We start from the raw sequence: 20,577 nt of genomic DNA, 5'->3' as shown, positions 1-20,577 counted from the left end.
AAAATAAGTTTAATAACATTGCTGTTTAATAACAGCCCTCTGCAGGAAGTTAGCCATATTCAATAAAATAACACTTTAATAACAGCCCTCTACAGGTAGTTAGCAGTATTGAAAACTAATGAAGCCATGAGGGAGTCAGAAAACACAAAGATAGAGGCAAAGAGAAAGAGACACACAGAATGACCATGGGTATTGACCAATAAGACACTATGATACAGTAAGGTTGACCAATAGGACTCCGCAATAGGGGTGACGTGAGAGGAGGCCTCTTACCCAGTGCAGGGCTGGAAGTGTTCTTGGCCGTCTTGTCTGTAGTGAGGAGTGATTAAATAAAATCATTTATAGTGAGACAGTTCAGAGGGAGAGAGGCAGAATTAACAACACACCAGGGAGGAAAGAGAGAATTAGAAGTAGAAAATCCCTTCAGAGTAAATTCATTTAAACATGTTTGTCAGCTAAAAGAAGAAGTAAAGAAATAAGGCAAAGAAAAGCAGAACATTTTACCAACATCTTGAAAACATTCAACTATAGTAGGAGGGAAAACTACAAGATTTCTAATTCATCAGCTGCTGGCTGATAAACATACTGAATTCTCAAAGATGTCAAAAGGTGCTCTATGATCAAACTGTATATTCACTTGATTCACAATCTACGAGATGTAGCCTGGTCCCAGATCTGTATATTCACTGGATTCACAATCTACGAGATGTAACCTGGTCCCAGATCTGTTTGTATTGTCTTGCCAACTACAGTTTTCTGCTATGCCAACCTTAACAGATCTGGGACCAGGCTACATGAGTCCTGGGGGAAGACAATCAGAACCATCACTTGTCCCTAGTCTGTCTCACCTGTTGTCAGTCTCCTCCCCTTGTTGTCGGTGGTGACGGAGGTGCCACATCCCATAATGCTAGTCACTACAGGCGTCCAGCAGTCACTACAGACGTCCAGCAGTCACAGGTGTCAGTGACCCAAGGGTTCTGTATCATGTAATATTATGTCTGTGGCCATTCTGTTAGGGGCAAGGCAGTATGTCTGTGAATGGAAACAGAGAGGAGAGAGAGTCAGACAGGCAGACAGACAGAGGGCGAGAGAGAAAGAGAGAAAAGTTGCATACTCCTTGAATCCTCTCTCCTCAAAACCCATTGGATGGGTCCCCAGCGGTCCCTCCCCTCTAACCTTCTCCTTCAATTGGTCCTTAGAAGGAGACGAGAGAGGACGCGAAAAGTACACTACACGACCAAAATCATGGGCATTAATATAGAGTTGGTCCTCGCTTGCTGCTACAACTGCCTCCACTCTTCTGGGAAGGCTGTCCACTAGATGTTGAAACATTGCGTACGGGACTTGCTTCCATTTAACCACAAGAGCATTAGTGAGGTCGGGCACTGATGTTGGGCGATTAGGCCTGGCTCGCAGTCGGCGCTCCAACTCATCCCAAATGTGTTCGATGAGGTTGAGGTCAGGGCTCAAGTTCTTCCACACCGATCGACAAACCATTTCTATATGGACCTCGCTTTGTGCATGGGGGCATTGTCATGCTGAAACAGGAAAGGGCCATCCCCAAACTGTAGCCACCAAATTGGAAGCACAGAATCATCTAGAATGTCATTGTATGCTGTATCATTAAGATTTCCCTTCACTGGAACTAAGGGGCCTAGCCTGAACCATGAAAAACAGCCCCAGACCATTATTCCTCCTCCACCAAACTTCACAGTTGGCACTATGCATTGGGGCAGGTAGCGTTCTCCTGGCATCTGCCAAACCCAGCTTTGTCCATCGGAATACCAGATGGTGAAGCGTGATTCATCAACCCAGAGAACTTGTTTCCACTGCTCCAGAGTTCAACGGCGGCGAACTTTACACCGCTCCAGCTGACACTTGGCATTGCGCATGGTGATCTTAGGCTTGTGTGCGGCTGCTCGGCCATGGAAACCCACTTCATGAAGCTCCCGACAAACAGTTATTGTGATGTTGCTTCTAGAGGCAGTTTGAAACAATAGTGAGTGTTGCAACCGAGGACAGACTATTTTTACACGCTACAATACTTGGCAGTCCAGTTCTGTGAGCTTGTGTGGTCTACCACTTAATGGCTGAGCCGTTTGTTACTCTTAGATGTTTCCACTTCACAATAACAGCACTTAAAGTTGACTGTGGAAGCTCTAGCTGGGCAGAAATGTGACGAACAGACTTGCTGGAAAGGTGGCATCCTATAACAGTGCCACGTTGAAAGTCACTGAGCTCTTCAGTAAGGCCATTATACTGCCCATGTTTGTCTATGAAGATTGCAAGGCTGGGTGCTCGACTTAATACACCCATCAGCAACAGATGTGGCTGAAATAGGCAAATCCAGTCATTTGAAGGGGTGTCCACATACTTTTGTATACAATTGAGATGTAATTGAGGCTGTCCCTGCTGAAAAGCCTCCAGTTGAAGCCTAATTGTTGATGTTCACATGTGAATTGGTTAAAATCAGTAACGGGTTGCCATGGAGGCGCATGTTTGATATAGCATGAAACAAAAAGTCCATTGGGATCAACTATGAATAACCAACATCTCCTCGCTCTCAGCCTCTGTTACAACACCCCAGCAGCATCTCATCTGACAAACGGCTCTTTAGTAGGGGAAAAAAACGTCAAAATACGCACATAATTGTGTTCTATTAAATTAAACATGTCGCAAACTAATTCATCCTGCAGTATGCCCATTGATCTGCATGGAGACAAACACCTGTTGCTGTTCACATGTAAAATCTGCCGAGGTGAATATAGTAATTCAATTCCCTACACAGAATGCAACAGCTGAGTCAGTGACCAACAGCCTGTTGCCAGTAAACGACAAGTCCAAGACCACCCAGCTCATCTAGGAACCTACCTGTTCGTCCTGGACACCGGTTGGGGTGATAAAGATGTCCGGTTGTGCCGCAGCAGTCTACGCCAAAATGTGAGTCTTGCACATAGTGTACGCTTCCCTAATCAACACGCGTCACGCACCGCGAGGAACAAAAGCGTCCATTTGATTTCCGCTTTCCCCACGCGCCGGAGTTGGCTATGGTTGACTGAGTTTGGCGCACATCTGCTCCCCTGACAAGACAAGCAAATGCATCAATTATGGTCATGCCTTTCCCCGCCCCTCGAAGTAATTGGACTGCCATTAGAGGCGCGCATACCGCGTTAACATTTCATTATACAACCTTCAGGTGCGATTTTTGTTTTACACATTTAGTGGTGCATTGATTTGTTGGAATGACAACAAATAGAGTAAAAACAAAGACATCTTTATTAAATATACATAAAATTCAAAGTGTTCATAAGACCATTCAGGCGCCCGGTTGCCTGGCATATTTTCTCCCCTGTCTCAGCCGTGCCATGGCAGTGTGGACCTCTAGTTGGGTGATGACTTTCCTCCTGTTGAGCCGTGACAGGCGGGCGGCCTCGGAGCCGACCAGACGGACCAGCACCCTCCGTGGGCAGGTAGACTCGTTCACCAAAAAACGGTCCATGGTGGGGATGCCGTCACCCTGTAATAAAAAGTGCTCCCTTGTAGGTTTCCGTTCCAAACCTAAATGTAACGCACCCGAATCTAACAGTTAGCTGGTTGATACATTTTATCAGGTTAGTTACGGAGGTTGGATCAAATACCTACAGCAGGGTAGCGCTCCAGGAATAGGGTTGGCGAGCCCTGTGACATTCATTTACACCAAATAACTAATTAATGCCAAATGTGGCCCATTATTTCCAACCTCTCTCCGGATCTTGTAGATGAAGGTAGAGTAGGCCTTGTTTTTTCTCTTCTGCTCTCTGAAGGGTTTCTTCGTTGTTCTGCTAACAAAGACCTTCATTGTGTTTTTCCTTTGGATTGTCTTATAAAATGTTCAAATTTACAATTACCTTTTTATAGGCCTATGACACCCACTTTGGTGTTATGAAGATTGAATTCAGCCTTGGGCAATTTATCTATGGCGTGCACCTGTGCTGTTCACGCCTGGCTGGGTCACTTTTAGTTCCAGCATTCTGAAACGTTTTGACACGTTAACCCATCTGACCAATCGGAGAACCTATTTATCTTTATAAATAAAAATGGTACTTCCTGGTCGGAAAATAATGAAAACCTTATCCAGAAAGTCTGGGGGTTGCTGTTACGTTGAACCCCCACACACACTATTCCCCTTATTCTGCAAAGAAATCATTTCCTAAAATAGATAACCCCAAATGCCTTGAATACACCTTCTGCTCCATGATATGGGTGACAGGGTATAGCAGCTGGGCCCCTTCAGGGCAACTAGCCATTAGGACCACGCTCTGGTACATTACACATTGCATTACTGTATCCTCATTGCATTTTCCCAACTGGCCCTCAACAGATGAGGGAGGGACTTTGTGAGGAGATAAAGGGTATTACTGACCATTAGTGTCCTGTGGATTATCATAATCCTTCCCTGGTGCTATCAGAGAGGCTACAGTATAGTGCTTCAGTGTGGTCCTGTCACTGTGTAGGCATGAAGATGGAATCCCATGGACAGTGTATTCTGTTGGCCCTCCTGCTTCTGTCTAACGGTATGTTCATCTCTTCTTTGCCTTTGTCTTCCCTCATTATGTCTTTGTCTCTCTGGATGGTGAGCTTGATCACAGCAGGACCTCAGAGTGTAGGCTTCTACAGTGTGGTGGGTTGAAGTGGTTGTACAGGCTTAATATACACTGTCAAATATTTTCACATACTGGTTGATTGGTGGTGGATTGAATACTGAAAGAAAAGTATTGGTGGTGGGTTGAATACTGAAAGAAACATATATTGGTTGATTGGGCTCTCGAGTGGCGCTGCAGTCTAAGGCACTGCATCTAGAGGCCTCACTACAGACCCTGGTTTGATTCCAGGCTGCATCACAACTGGCTGTGATTGGGAGTCCCATAGGGTGGCGCACAATTGGCCCAGCGTCGTCCAGGTAAGGGTTTGGCCGGGGTAGGCCGTCATTGTAAATAAGAATTTGTTCTTAACTGACTTGCCTAGTTAAATAAAACATTGGAAAAAAATTGGGGTTGGATTGAATACTGAAAGAAACAAATGTGATTTTTCTTAGGTATTTCTGTTATAAATAGGTGGATTGTTCTAGTTTTACTGTAGCAGTTATGTGACTAGTTTCCCAACATTCAAATCCCTCACCAGGCTACATGCATCACTGGATAATGTGCTGGATTATTTGTGGTCTAGTAGTCAGACTGTGGAATGGACAGACTGTACATGTATGGAATATGAGAGACTTGTTATGGTTGGAAAGTGTTTCTGTCTTTACATGTAATGTTCTGTCTCTGTGCTGCGCTGGGGGTCTGTCCCAACAGTTCTAATCCGTGTACACGCTCAGGAGGTAGGTGGAATCAAATCTAGTGATTGATCATCAAACATATTGATAATGTAATGTATGTGTGAACTGACTGATGTCCTCCAACCTAAGGCAGAGGTCTTCTCCAGCTCCAGTCCTGCAGAGCCTCTGGGTGGGCCTGCTTTAATTCACACCCAGCTGCAAGTAGTTCTCCAGGACCTGAGCTAAAGAACCCTGCCCTGGCCTTAGAGACTAATGTTCCATCTCTCCCTCTCTGTGTTTCAGGGGGAGGAAGTGACTGAGACATGGACAGGACGAGCCTGTAAGTGTGACTGTGAGGGGGCAGAATCCCCAACCCAGTTCACCTCCCTCTCCCCCACCCCACCACGTGTCATGGAGTGCATGCCAGGTAAATACCAAGCCTTCTGTCTCTCTCTGTCTCTATCTCTCATTCTCTCTCTCTATCTCTCGTTCTTTCTCTCTCTCTGTCTATGTCTCTCTGTCTATCTCTCTCTGTCTATCTATCTATATCTATCTATCTATCTATCTATCTATCTATCTATCTATCTATCTATCTATCTATCTATCTATCTATCTATCTATCTATCTATCTATCTATCTATCTATCTATCTATCTATCTATCTATCTATCTATCTATCTATCTATCTATCTATCTATCTATCTATCTATCTATCTATCTATCCTACTATCTATCTATCTATCTATCTATCTATCTATCTATCTATCTATCTATCTATCTATCTATCTATCTATCTATCTATCTATCTATCTATCTATCTATCTATCTATCTATCTATCTATCTATCTATCTATCTATCTATCTATCTATCTATCTATCTATCTATCTATCTATCTATCTATCTATCTATCTATCTATCTATCTCTCTGTCTTTCTTTCTCTCTCTCTGTCTTTCTCTCTTTCTCTCTGTCTTTCTCTCTCTCTCTGTCTATCTCTCTCTCTCTGTCTATCTCTCTCTCTGTCTATCTCTCTCTCTATCTCTCTCTCTGTCTATCTCTCTCTCTGTCTATCTCTCTCTCTGTCTATCTCTCTCTCTGTCTATCTCTCTCTCCGTGTATCTCTCTCTGTCTATGTGTGTCTCTGTCTCTCTATCTCTCGTTCTGTCTCTCTCTCGTTCTTTCTCTCTATCTGTCTGTCTCTCTCTCTCTCTGTCTATCTCTCTCTCCATCTCTCTCTCTCTCCTCCTCTCTCTCCGTGTATCTCTCTCTGTCTATCTCTCTCTCTGTCTATCTATCTTTCTCTCTCTCTTTCTCTCTATGTCTTTCTCAATTCAAGTCAATTCAATTCAAGGGCTTTATTGGCATGGGAAACATATGTTAACATTTCCAAAACAAGTGGAGTAGATAATATACAAAAGTGAAATAAACAATAAAAATGAACAGTAAACATTACACTCGCAAAAGTTCCAAAAGAATAAAGACCTTTCAAATGTCATATTATGTCTATATACAGTGTTGTAACGATGTGCAAATAGTTAAAGTACAAAATGGAAAATAAATAAACATAAATATGAGTTGTATTTACAATGGTGTTTGTTCTTCACTGGTTGACCTTTTCTTGTGGCAACAGGTCACACATCTTGCTGCTGTGATGTCACACTGTGGTATTTCACCCAGTAGATATGGGAGTTTATCAAAATCGGTTTGTTTTCTAATTCTTTGTGGATCTCTGTAATCTGAGGGAAATATGTGTCTCTAATATGGTCATATATTGGGCAGGAGGTTAGGAAGTTCAGCTCAGTTTCCACCTCATTTTGTGGGCAGTGTGCACATAACCTGTCTTCTCTTGAGAGCCAGGTCTGCCTCAATAGCAAGGCTATGCTCACTGAGTCTGTACATAGTCAAAGCTTTCCTTAAGTTTGGGTCAGTCACAGTGGTCAGGTATTCTGCCACTGTGTACTCTCTGTTTTGGGCCAAATAGCATTCTAGTTTGCTCTGGTTTTATGTTAATTACTTGACACACTGGAAGTAATTATCTTTTTGTTTTCTCATGATTTGGTTGGGTCTAATTGTGTTGCTGTCCTGGGGCTCTGTGGGGTCTGTTTGTGTTTGTGAACAGAGCCCCAGGACCAGCTTGCTTAGGGGACTCTTCTCCAGGTTCATCTCTCTGCAGGTGATGGCTTTATTATGGAAGGTTTGGATTATGGACTGGAACAGTTCTGCAGAAGACTTGACACTCATTAACCTGACTTCAATATCTTGTGAGCAGACAACCAATCACATTTAGATGTAGAAGTATCAACTACATGAACCTCATATTGGCGTGTTGAGTTACCGTAGTTACCATAGGTCTACTGGTATGTATTCAATTGGAATGGATCAATATTGTTTTTGATTTAATTTGATTGGAAACGTAAATCTTTGTAGGGGCTGAGAGGCAGAAGTGTGTGTGTGTGTGTGTGTGTGTGTGTGTGTGTGTGTGTGTGTGTGTGTGTGTGTGTGTGTGTGTGTGTGTGTGTGTGTGTGTATATATATATAAAGTGACTATGAGCTGGATGAACAAGTCTGTGCCTGCAGTCAGGTGGAATGTCATTAATCAGCAGATGGAGAGCCTCCTTGCTCCACTTCACACAGCCTGTGTGTGTAATCACATGAGAGAAACAGAGAGACAGAGAGACAGAGAGAGAGAGAGAGAGAGAGAGACAGACAGACAGACAGACAGACAGACAGACAGACAGACAGACAGACAGACAGACAGACAGACAGACAGACAGACAGACAGACAGACAGACAGACAGACAGACAGACAGACAGACAGACAGACAGAGAGTACTGTGCAGTATGCTAGCAGGATTATCCCTTCACTAGAACAGGGTTGTGATGCACAGATTACTAGGACCAAAATAGGACCTCTGTCCTTCTCACACTTCTAAAAAGGAAAGGTGTTGATTGGCTGATCAGAGCCTCCTCTATCTTCCTGTTCAAACAGCAGAGTGGCTAGGAGAGGCTGGGCTTCCCAAATGAATCCCTATTCCCTCCAATGCACTTCTTTTGAACAGAGCCCTATGGGCCATATGGACACAGCCTGGTACTGGTTCCAAAGAGTCAAACAGCAGGCTACTACTACTACTATTATTACTACTACTACTACTACTACGACTACTACTATACTACTACTACTATACTACTACCACTACTATGACTATCATTATTACTACTACTACTACTACTACTACTACTACTACTACTACTATGACTACTATTATTACTATTATTATTACTCATACTACTACTATTACCACTACTACTAATATACTACTACTACTATTACTACTACTACTAATATACTACTATACTACTACCAGTATTCTTACTACCAGTATACTACTACTACTATAATTACTATTACTATTACAACTACTACTGCTAGTACTACTACTACTATTATACTACTACTATACCAATACTACTACTACTATACTACTATACTACTACCACTACTACTACTACTACTATGATTATTACTACTACTACTACTATACTACTACTACTATTATTACTATTACTACTACTACTATTATTAATACTACCATACTACTACTACTACTACTATTATTACTATTATTAATACTCCTACTACTACTATTACTACTACTACTACTACTACTACTACTACTACTATTACTACTACTATTATTACTATTGCTACTACTACTATATCACTACTACTATTACTACTACTATACTACTACTACTACTGCTACTACTACTATAATCTACTACTACTATACTACTACTATTATTACTACTACTACAATGCTACTACTACTATACTACTACTACCATTACTACTACTACTATACTACTACTACTACTATTATTACTATTACTACTACTACTATACTACTACTACTACTATACTACTGCTAGTACTACTACTACTACTACTACTACTACTACTATAATATACTACTACTACTATTACTACTACTACTAATATACTACTATACTACTACCAGTATTCTTACTACCAGTATACTACTACTACTATAATTACTATTACTACTACTATTACTACTACTGCTAGTACTACTACTACTATTATACTACTACTATACCAATACTACTACTACTATACTACAATACTACTACTACCACTACTACTACTACTACTACTACTACGATTATTACTACTACTACTACTACTACTACTATACTACTACTACTATTATTACTATTACTACTACTACTATTATTAATACTACCATACTACTACTACTACTACTATTATTACTATTATTATTACTCCTACTACTACTATTACTACTACTACTACTACTACTACTATTACTACTACTATTATTACTATTGCTACTACTACTATACCACTACTACTATTACTACTACTATACTACTACTACTACTACTGCTACTACTACTACTATTACTATAATCTACTACTACTATACTACTACTATTATTACTACTACTACAATGCTACTACTACTATACTACTACTACCATTACTACTACTACTATACTACTACTACTACTATTATTACTATTACTGCTACTACTATACTACTACTACTACTATACTACTACTGCTACTACTACTACTACTATTACTATAATATACTACTACTACTATTACTATTACTTCTACTATTACCACTACTACTACTACAGTACTACCACTACTGCTACTAGTACTACTACTATTACTATAAACTACTACTACTATTACTACTACTACTATACTACTACTACTACTATTATTACTACTACTACAATGCTACTACTACTATACTACTACTACTATACTCCTACTACTACTATACTACTACTACTACTACTATTACTATAATATACTACTACTACTATTACTATTACTTCTACTATTACCACTACTACTACTACTGTACTACTACTACTACTACTACTACTACTACTACTACTACTACTATAATATACTACTACTACTATTACTATTACATCTACTATTACCACTACTACTACTACTGTACTACCACTACTACTACTATTACTACTACTACTATACTACTACTACTACTACTACCTCATAGTAAACAGTAGGACAGTGGGTTATATCACCTCATAGTAAACAGTAGGACAGTGGGTTATATCAGCTCATAGTAAACAGTAGGACAGTGGGTTATATCGGCTCATAGTAAACAGTAGGACAGTGGGTTATATCAGCTCATAGTAAACAGTAGGACAGTGGGTTATATCAGCTCATAGTAAACAGTAGGACAGTGGGTTATATCAGCTCATAGTAAACAGTAGGACAGTGGGTTATATCAGCTCATAGTAAACTGTAGGACAGTGGGTTATATCAGCTCATAGTAAACAGTAGGACAGTGGGTTATATCAGCTCATAGTAAACAGTAGGACAGTGGGTTATATCAGCTCATAGTAAACAGTAGGACAGTGGGTTATATCAGCTGATAGTAAACAGTAGGGCAGTGGGTTATATCACCTCATAGTAAACAGTAGGACAGTGGGTTATATCAGCTCATAGTAAACAGTAGGACAGTGGGTTATATCAGCTCATAGTAAACAGTAGGACAGTGGGTTATATCACCTCATAGTAAACAGTAGGACAGTGGGTTATATCAGCTCATAGTAAACAGTAGGACAGTGGGTTATATCAGCTCATAGTAAACAGTAGGACAGTGGGTTATATCAGCTCATAGTAAACAGTAGGACAGTGGGTTATATCAGCTCATAGTAAACAGTAGGACAGTGGGTTATATCACCTCATAATAAACAGTAGGACAGTGGGTTATATCACCTCATAGTAAACAGTAGGACAGTGGGTTATATCACCTCATAGTAAACAGTAGGACAGTGGGTAATATCAGCTCATAGTAACAGTAGGACAGTGGTTTATATCACCTCATAGTAAACAGTAGGACAGTGGGTTATATCACCTCATAGTAAACAGTAGGACAGTGGGTTATATCACCTCATAGTAAACAGTAGGACAGTGGGTTATATCACCTCATAGTAAACAGTAGGACAGTGGGTTATATCAGCTCATAGTAAACAGTAGGACAGTGGGTTATATCACCTCATAGTAAACAGTAGGACAGTGGATTATATCAGCTCATAGTAAACAGTAGGACAGTGGGTTATATCAGCTCATAGTAAACAGTAGGACAGTGGGTTATATCAGCTCATAGTAAACAGTAGGACAGTGGGTTATATCAGCTCATAGTAAACAGTAGGACAGTGGGTTATATCACCTCATAGTAAACAGTAGGACAGTGGGTTATATCACCTCATAGTAAACAGTAGGACAGTGGGTTATATCAGCTCATAGTAAACAGTAGGACAGTGGGTTATATCACCTCATAGTAAACAGTAGGACAGTGGGTTATATCAGCTCATAGTAAACAGTAGAACAGTGGGTTATATCAGCTCATAGTAAACAGTAGGACAGTGGGTTATATCAGCTGATAGTAAACAGTAGGACAGTGGGTTATATCAGCTCATAGTAAACAGTAGGACAGTGGGTTATATCAGCTGATAGTAAACAGTAGGACAGTGGGTTATATCAGCTGATAGTAAACAGTAGGACAGTGGGTTATATCACCTCATAGTAAACAGTAGGACAGTGGATTATATCAGCTCATAGTAAACAGTAGGACAGTGGGTTATATCAGCTCATAGTAAACAGTAGGACACTGGGTTATATCAGCTCATAGTAAACAGTAGGACAGTGGGTTATATCAGCTGATAGTAAACAGTAGGACAGTGGGTTATATCAGCTCATAGTAAACAGTAGGACAGTGGGTTATATCACCTCATAGTAAACAGTAGGACAGTGGGTTATATCAGCTCATAGTAAACAGTAGGACAGTGGGTTATATCAGCTGATAGTAAACAGTAGGACAGTGGGTTATATCAGCTGATAGTAAACAGTAGGACAGTGGGTTATATCAGCTCATAGTAAACAGTAGGACAGTGGGTTATATCAGCTCATAGTAAACAGTAGGACAGTGGGTTATATCAGCTCATAGTAAACAGTAGGACAGTGGGTTATATCAGCTCATAGTAAACAGTAGGACAGTGGATTATATCAGCTCATAGTAAACAGTAGGACACTGGGTTATATCAGCTGATAGTAAACAGTAGGACAGTGGGTTATATCAGCTCATAGTAAACAGTAGGACAGTGGGTTATATCAGCTCATAGTAAACAGTAGGACAGTGGGTTATATCAGCTCATAGTAAACAGTAGGACAGTGGGTTATATCAGCTCATAGTAAACAGTAGGCCAGTGGGTTATATCAGCTCATAGTAAACAGTAGGACAGGGGGTTATATCAGCTCATAGTAAACAGTAGGACAGTGGGTTATATCAGCTCATAGTAAACAGTAGGACAGTGGGTTATATCACCTCATAGTAAACAGTAGGACAGTGGGTTATATCAGCTTATAGTAAACAGTAGGACAGTGGGTTATATCACCTCATAGTAAACAGTAGGACAGTGGGTTATATCAGCTCATAGTAAACAGTAGGACAGTGTGGGTGGCTATGTGCTGTTTTCAGTGTCCTACAACTCTGTGTCCTACTCTAGGGTTCCCCAACTGGCGGCCCCCAGGTGGTTTTATTTGGCCCCCCATTGTTGGACATAAAAGTCTGTAACAGCAGGAAATCAGCTCCAAGTGATTTTAATTTAAGAAATCTGTTCCATAGTATTCCTATACATTATAGAGAGACGTGATTGTATACAAATGTAAGCAAGCTTTGAAATGATTGTTTTATGCAAACATTATACTGTATCTGTTTAGGCTTCTTGCGGTCAATTTGCAGTCTAGAAATGATTTGCAGTTGTGTTCCTGCCCCCCGACCATCCGCTCAAGAACAAATCCCAATGGAATAGTGATTATGTGGTCTCTAACAACATACAGTACATGCAGATGATGCGTGTCCTAGGATAGGAGGACCTGTGACGATAACTACAAAATAACTTCAAAGTAACTACAAAATAATTAGCATCAGTGTGACATCCATTGTTTTGCATCCAATGTTAACATTTAGACTACTTCCTTGTTGTCGACCATGATTTCCCTCTCTCACCTTGGCGTTCCTCCTCTCCAGAGTGTCCGTACCACAAGCCCCTGGGTTTGGAGGCTGGATCAGTCAGACCAGACCAGATCAGCTGCTCCAACGAGGACCAGTACACTGGCTGGTTCTCCTCCTGGCTCCCCAGCAATGCCAGACTCAACAACCAGGGCTTTGGGTGAGTCCCCTGCCACATCCTCTCCCTCAGGACCAACCCCTGGTAGGGCCTCTATCTCCCCCTCCCTGTTCAATCAGTAACCTCAGTGTTCCCTTGGGAAATAGCTCTTCTGACCTCATTGGTAAAATAATGGTCCCCCTCCAGGTCATTGTTTTTGCCTAGGCTTTAGCTCAGCGGGCTAACATAGTTTCCCTGGCGGTTCCCCTCCAGGTGTGCATGGCTGTCTAAGTTCCAGGACAACAGCCAGTGGTTGCAGATTGACCTGAAGGAGGTGATGGTGGTGTCTGGTATCCTGACCCAGGGGCGCTGTGACGCTGACGAATGGATCACCAAGTATAGCGTCCAGTACCGCACCGACCAGAATCTCAACTGGATCTACTACAAGGACCAGACGGGGAACAACAGGGTGGGCCCATCATATCTTTACCTTTTACATTTAGTCATTGAGAAGATGCTCTTATTTAGAGCGACTCACAGTCAATAAATACTTTAACAAAACTTTTTCACATTTTACAATCATAACTTAGTTCATATACATACATCATTACATGGTTCATTATGACATCACAAGGTTTACACATGTAATAATGTCCATGGATGTTTTTCTAAAACAACTTGTTTTGTCGAAGGTCAGCTTTCACATCAATGCATGGTTCGTTATGACATCACAAGGTTTACACATGTAATAATGTGGAAGACAGTCTTGGGATTTATACATACAGTATATCAAAATCAATCCTTCTCATCAGATCCCATATTTCTTTAGTTCTGTAGCAGTTCAGTAAAAGGTGTTCTAAAGTCTAGTCCTGCTAGGTGAGACAGGATATCTGGCAGGAGGATTCTCCATCTGTGTTTACTGCACGGTGGTCTGTGTTGTCCCTCCTCCTCAGGTGTTCTACGGGAACTCGGACCGCTCCTCCTCGGTTCAGAACCTCCTGCGTCCTCCCATGGTAACTCGCTACATCCGTTTACTCCCTCTGGGCTGGCACACACGTATCGCCATCCGCATGGAGCTGCTGCTCTGCATGAGCAAGTGTACCTGATTCTGTCTGTCCTGACGACCAGGGTCACACTCAGCAGGGTACAACACCGTGGAATGTTCAGACAGAAAATGTAATGAATAGAACTGACATGATTCTACATGACAGACAGTCATATTGGTTCTACACAATATATTTCTATGTGAAGGTCCTGTAATGATACACCCTCCTGAACAGGCCCAAGGAGAGCCCTGGTCGTTCCCCTGGTCGTTCCCCTGGTCGTTCCCCTGGCTGTTCCCCTGGTCGTTCTCCTGGTCGTTCCCCTGGTCGTTCCCCTGGCTGTTCCCCTGGCTGTTCCCCTGGCTGTCCCCTATGCCAAAGTGAAATCTACTGCTCTGGAAACCCTTGTTTCCTTTCCTTCCCCAAAACGGTTAAGTAATATCGCTCTCCCAGAGATTGGTTTTATGTGTGAAAAGGTCCATTCTGTTTTCAGATCAGATGCAAAGTGTTACAACAACAACAGTTTTATTTATTATCATTTTTTTACACTGAACAAAAAGGGGTGGCTGGCCAGTTGTTTCCACTTGGATGAGGAAGAGTGGGATAAATACATGCCTGTGAAGCGACAAACCCAGAGAAATTGGGGATGATTATGTGATGAGGAAAGCTCAGAGACAAAGATGACTACCAGTCCTGTGGTTAACTGGATGTTGTGTACTGTACTGTACTGTACCGTGTTGTGTACTGTGCTGTGTTGTGTGTGTGGATTCTGATGTAGTTTGTGACAGTGATGTAGAGTCCAGTGGAGGTATCGTTCGTTGCTTGTTTTATTGTATTCATTTAAAGTTGACCAAAACCAGTTCCTGAAATAAAGACAAACTCTTGTACTCTTTTGTTTTGGAGTATCATTGAACAATATTCCTGTATAATCCTCTGATGTCCTGTTTAAAATACATCTAGAGGAATCTCCACTTGTGATGTGTGAACACCTTTTCCTGATCCCAAAAAACAATTCATGCCAGTTAACAGGGGAGATGCAGGTGGTTTTAATTCTTATTTACAGTCAGAGACCAAATATATAAATAATGCTGTTTATGTGTGATGTCATGCAAATAAAATCCTGTGGGTCAATTTTAAACAAACAACAACTGGAAGTGATTTATAATTCAGGATCTGGATAATCTCGAATTTAGGATAATCTCGAGCTGATTTGTGTTTTTCTGCCATTTTAATCCTGTGACGGCGTGAAGGATTGTTCACTTCAAACCGCCACGAAATGGCAGTTAGAAATTATATAACAATGAGTTAACATAAACTGCAGGTGTAGGCCATTTGAGTTAGACATTAGTGGGATAGCCTGGTGGTCCCAGATCTAGCTAAAAAGCACAAACAGATCAGGGACCACCAGGCTAAATTAAAGGTGATCTTAAACCCAATATAATGAAATCACACCGTAAAGATTTCATGATATTCACTGCAACTGGTCCTTGGAGTCTTTTTGCCACAGAACCCCTGGAAGACATTCAGTTCTATTGGACACAGAACTATGGTTAAGACAAGGACAAGGATGCGACACAGACAACAAGGGAAAAGTGGAACTGAAGTTCAATAGTGAAACTGATGTTTCCAAACTGAAAAAGCATGTATTCATACTGGACGTTACAATGACAAGTGACAACACAAAGCAGTTCAATCAGAACATTACTGTCAACTGTTAGTGTAAAACTAAATGTTAAATTAAAACCAGTTACTGTCAACTGTTAGTGTAAAACTAAATGTTAAATTAAAACCGTCACTGTCAACTGTTAGTGTAAAACTAAATGTTAAATTAAAACCAGTTACTGTCAACTGTTAGTGTAAAACTAAATGTTAAATTAAAACCTCACTGTCAACTGTTAGTGTAAAACTGAATGTTAAATTAAAACCTCACTGTCAACTGTTAGTGTAAAACTGAATGTTAAATTAAAACCAGTTACTGTCAACTGTTAGTGTAAAACTGAATGTTAAATTAAAACCAGTTACTGTCAACTGTTAGTGTAAAACTGAATGTTAAATTAAAACGTTACTGTCAACTGTTAGTGTAAAACTGAATGTTAAATTAAAACCAGTTACTGTCAACTGTTAGTGTAAAACTGAATGTTAAATTAAAACCAGTTACTGTCAACTGTTAGTGTAAAACTGAATGTTAAATTAAAACCAGTTACTGTCAACTGTTAGTGTAAAACTGAATGTTAAATTAAAACCTACTGTCAACTGTTAGAGTAAAACTGAATGTTAAATTAAAACCAGTTACTGTCAACTGTTAGTGTAAAACTGAATGTTAAATTAAAACCAGTTACTGTCAACTGTTAGAGTAAAACTGAATGTTAAATTAAAACCAGTTACTGTCAACTGTTAGTGTAAAACTGAATGTTAAATTAAAACCAGTTACTGTCAACTGTTAGTGTAAAACTGAATGTTAAATTAAAACCAGTTACTGTCAACTGTTAGTGTAAAACTGAATGTTAAATTAAAACCAGTTACTGTCAACTGTTAGTGTAAAACTGAATGTTAAATTAAAACCAGTTACTGTCAACTGTTAGAGTAAAACTGAATGTTAAATTAAAACCAGTTACTGTCAACTGTTAGTGTAAAACTGAATGTTAAATTAAAACGTTACTGTCAACTGTTAGTGTAAAACTGAATGTTAAATTAAAACCAGTTACTGTCAACTGTTAGTGTAAAACTGAATGTTAAATTAAAACCAGTTACTGTCAACTGTTAGTGTAAAACTGAATGTTAAATTAAAACCAGTTATTGTCAACTGTTAGAGTAAAACTGAATGTTAAATTAAAACCAGTTACTGTCAACTGTTAGTGTAAAACTGAATGTTAAATTAAAACCAGTTACTGTCAACTGTTAGTGTAAAACTGAATGTTAAATTAAAACCAGTTACTGTCAACTGTTAGTGTAAAACTGAATGTTAAATTAAAACCAGTTACTGTCAACTGTTAGTGTAAAACTGAATGTTAAATTAAAACCAGTTACTGTCAACTGTTAGTGTAAAACTGAATGTTAAATTAAAACCAGTTACTGTCAACTGTTAGTGTAAAACTGAATGTTAAATTAAAACCAGTTACTGTCAACTGTTAGTGTAAAACTGAATGTTAAATTAAAACCAGTTACTGTCAACTGTTAGTGTAAAACCAAATGTTAAATTAAAATGTTACTGTCAACTGTTAGTGTAAAACTAAATGTTAAATTAAAACCAGTTACTGTCAACTGTTAGTGTAAAACTGAATGTTAAATTAAAACCAGTTACTGTCAACTGTTAGTGTAAAACTGAATGTTAAATTAAAATGTTACTGTCAACTGTTAGTGTAAAACTAAATGTTAAATGAAAATGTTACTGTCAACTGTTAGTGTAAAACTGAATGTTAAATTAAAATGTTACTGTCAACTGTTAGTGTAAAACTGAATGTTAAATTAAAATGTTACTGTCAACTGTTAGTGTAAAACTAAATGTTAAATGAAAATGTTACTGTCAACTGTTAGTGTAAAACTGAATGTTAAATGAAAATGTTACTGTCAACTGTTAGTGTAAAACTGAATGTTAAATTAAAATGTTACTGTCAACTGTTAGTGTAAAACTAAATGTTAAATGAAAATGTTACTGTCAACTGTTAGTGTAAAACTGAATGTTAAATTAAAATGTTACTGTCAACTGTTAGTGTAAAACTGAATGTTAAATTAAAATGTTACTGTCAACTGTTAGTTTTACACTTAGTTTAGGATGAAGACATGGCTGTTGTGCAAATACATGAAGGAGAACAATCCAATGGATCACCTGATACACACAGTGAATGTTATTATTAACACATCTCCATGGAACATCAAATGTCCAGTTGGTGCAGATTGTTTGGCTAGAACTGGACTGTAGTGAAACGCTGGGGTCAGAAAGACGCCATCTTTCTGAGGAGCAGCTTTGGGCTTTGAGGGGAGACGCCATCTTTCTGAGGGGCAGCCTAGGGCTTTGAGGGGAGACACCATCTTTCTGAGGGGCAGCCTAGGGCTTTGAGGGGAGACACCATCTTTCTGAGGGGCAGCCTGGGGCTTTGAGGGGAGACACCATCTTTCTGAGGGGCAGCCTGGGGCTTTGAGGGGAGACGCCATCTTTCTGAGGGGCAGCTTTGGGCTTTGAGGGGAGACGCCATCTTTCTGAGGGGCAGCCTGGGGCTTTGAGGGGAGACACCATCTTTCTGAGGGGCAGCCTAGGGCTTTGAGGGGAGACACCATCTTTCTGAGGGGCAGCCTGGGGCTTTGAGGGGAGACACCATCTTTCTGAGGGGCAGCTTTGGGCTTTGAGGGGAGACGCCATCTTTCTGAGGGGCAGCCTGGGGCTTTGAGGGGAGACACCATCTTTCTGAGGGGCAGCTTTGGGCTTTGAGGGGAGACGCCATCTTTCTGAGGGGCAGCCTGGGGCTTTGAGGGGAGACACCATCTTTCTGAGGGGCAGCCTGGGGCTTTGAGGGGAGACGCCATATTTCTGAGGGGCAGCCTGGGGCTTTGAGGGGAGACGCCATATTTCTGAGGGGCAGCCTGGGGCTTTGAGGGGAGACACCATCTTTCTGAGGGGCAGCCTGGGGCTTTGAGAGGAGACGCCATATTTCTGAGGGGCAGCCTGGGGCTTTGATGGGAGACGCCATATTTCTGAGGGGCAGCTTTGGGCTTTGAGGGGAGACGCCATATTTCTGAGGGGCAGCCTAGGGCTTTGAGGGGAGACGCCATCTTTCTGAGGGGCAGCCTAGGGCTTTGAGAGGAGACGCCATCTTTCTGAGGGGCAGCCTGGGGCTTTGAGGGGAGACGCCATCTTTCTGAGGGGCAGCCTGGAGCTTTGGGGAGAGAGGCCATCTTTCTGAGGGGCAGCCTGGGGCTTTGAGGGGAGACGCCATCTTTCTGAGGGGCAGCCTGGGGCTTTGGGGAGAGAGGCCATCTTTCTGAGGGGCAGCCTGGGGCTTTGAGGGGAGACGCCATCTTTCTGAGGGGCAGCCTGGGACAAAGTCAGAGTGGTGTGCTCAGGAGGCGTGTGTGTGCTTGCGCACGGTGTGCCGGTGTGTGCGCACGTGTGTGCGTGTATGTGTGTGTGTGTGTGTGTATATACTTCTTATTGTTACTTGTCCTTGATGTTCACACTATGTACTGTAGATTAATGACTAGCCAGGGCTAAAGATATCCATGACATTCATTGTGCCAATATCAGAAAGTTAGGCCTACATATTTTACCCTTTAAAGCCTACAGCACAAACTGATATGGTATGGATATCTCTGGTATGGATATCTCTGGTGTGAATATCTCTGGTATGGATATCTCTGGTATGGATATCTCTGGTACAGATATCTCTGGTATGGATATCTCTAGTAATGATATCTCTGGTACAGATATCTCTGGTATGATATCTCTGGTATGGATATCTCTGGTATGGATATCTCTAGTAATGATATCTCTGGTACAGATATCTCTGGTATGATATCTCTGGTATGGATATCTCTGGTAATGATATCTCTGGTACAGATATCTCTGGTATGGCTGTCTGCTATGGATATCTCTGGTATGGATATCTCTGCTATGGATATCTCTGGTACGTGTGTTTGTTTGTGTGTGTGTATCCTTCATCAGGATACAACAGGACATCTCAACAGGAATCTCCACATGGGGCCTGAGTCTCTAATAACTAGATCAGCGGGTGTGACTGTTATGGTTACTGTACTGCAGAATGACCCTTTACAACAAACAGTACCTTACAGTACATTCCCATCTGTTTGTGCTATCTGACCAAAGACCATAGGACTTGGGGCCAGGCTACACAAGTTTGTCAAGATGATGTGGCAAATGATCACCTTTAAAAACTTCACAACCCTGAGCCATATAGGTATCTCAGTATTTTATCATACATTATAATATTATATCATTTGTCTTTGTCCATCTGTCGTACATATATCTCCATAACTTTGTGTCAAATCAGATCAAATAAATACATTAAAGAGACAAAGTA

At 40.8% G+C, this 20,577-nt stretch overlaps 2 protein-coding genes and 1 non-coding gene across 5 annotated transcripts in view; 1 reads left to right on the top strand and 2 right to left on the bottom strand.

The window, feature by feature from the left end:
* Positions 1-275: 275 nt before the first annotated feature.
* On the bottom strand, positions 276-3,095 carry LOC106572476 (uncharacterized). Its single transcript, XR_006759869.2, has 3 exons — positions 2,872-3,095; positions 849-1,032; positions 276-309 (listed from the first exon to the last, which is right to left on the bottom strand). It is a non-coding gene; the product is annotated as an uncharacterized LOC106572476 (transcript).
* Positions 3,096-4,401: 1,306 nt separating this feature from the next.
* LOC106572464 (retinoschisin) lies at positions 4,402-15,432 on the top strand. Of its 2 annotated transcripts, XM_014146678.3 has the most exons (6): positions 4,404-4,553; positions 5,334-5,359; positions 5,600-5,723; positions 13,424-13,565; positions 13,776-13,971; positions 14,456-15,432. In XM_014146678.3, the coding sequence occupies exons 1-6, from the start codon at positions 4,496-4,498 to the stop codon at positions 14,606-14,608; spliced, it is 699 nt and encodes a 232-aa protein (XP_014002153.1). In that variant the 5' UTR covers positions 4,404-4,495; the 3' UTR covers positions 14,609-15,432. The 2 variants fall into 2 exon arrangements, with proteins under 2 accessions (XP_014002160.1, XP_014002153.1); XM_014146685.3 differs by lacking the exon at positions 5,334-5,359 and having other exon boundaries at positions 4,402-4,553.
* Positions 15,433-20,451: 5,019 nt separating this feature from the next.
* LOC106572451 (cyclin-dependent kinase-like 5) overlaps positions 20,452-20,577 on the bottom strand; it is a 70,673-nt gene continuing 70,547 nt past the window's right edge. For both annotated transcript variants that reach the window (XM_082963134.1, XM_082963135.1), the window contains one exon: positions 20,452-20,577. This exon is cut by the window's right edge and continues 1,124 nt beyond it. The gene's annotated coding sequence lies outside the window, so the exon portion shown is untranslated.

This window comes from Salmo salar, chromosome 16 (assembly GCF_965601325.2).
Source record: "Salmo salar chromosome 16, fSalSal1, whole genome shotgun sequence".
In the NCBI taxonomy this organism is placed as follows: Eukaryota; Metazoa; Chordata; class Actinopteri; order Salmoniformes; family Salmonidae; genus Salmo; species Salmo salar.
This window is presented reverse-complemented; position numbering and strand designations above follow the sequence as displayed.

Coding starts and splice junctions, on each gene's coding strand:
- LOC106572464 (XM_014146678.3), top strand. CDS start 4,496: ATGAAGATGGAATCCCATGGACAGTGTATTCTGTTGGCCCTCCTGCTT. Junction 5,360..5,599: donor TCCGTGTACACGCTCAGGAG/GTAGGTGGAATC, acceptor TCTGTGTTTCAG/GGGGAGGAAGTGACTGAGAC. Junction 13,972..14,455: donor ACCAGACGGGGAACAACAGG/GTGGGCCCATCA, acceptor CCTCCTCCTCAG/GTGTTCTACGGGAACTCGGA.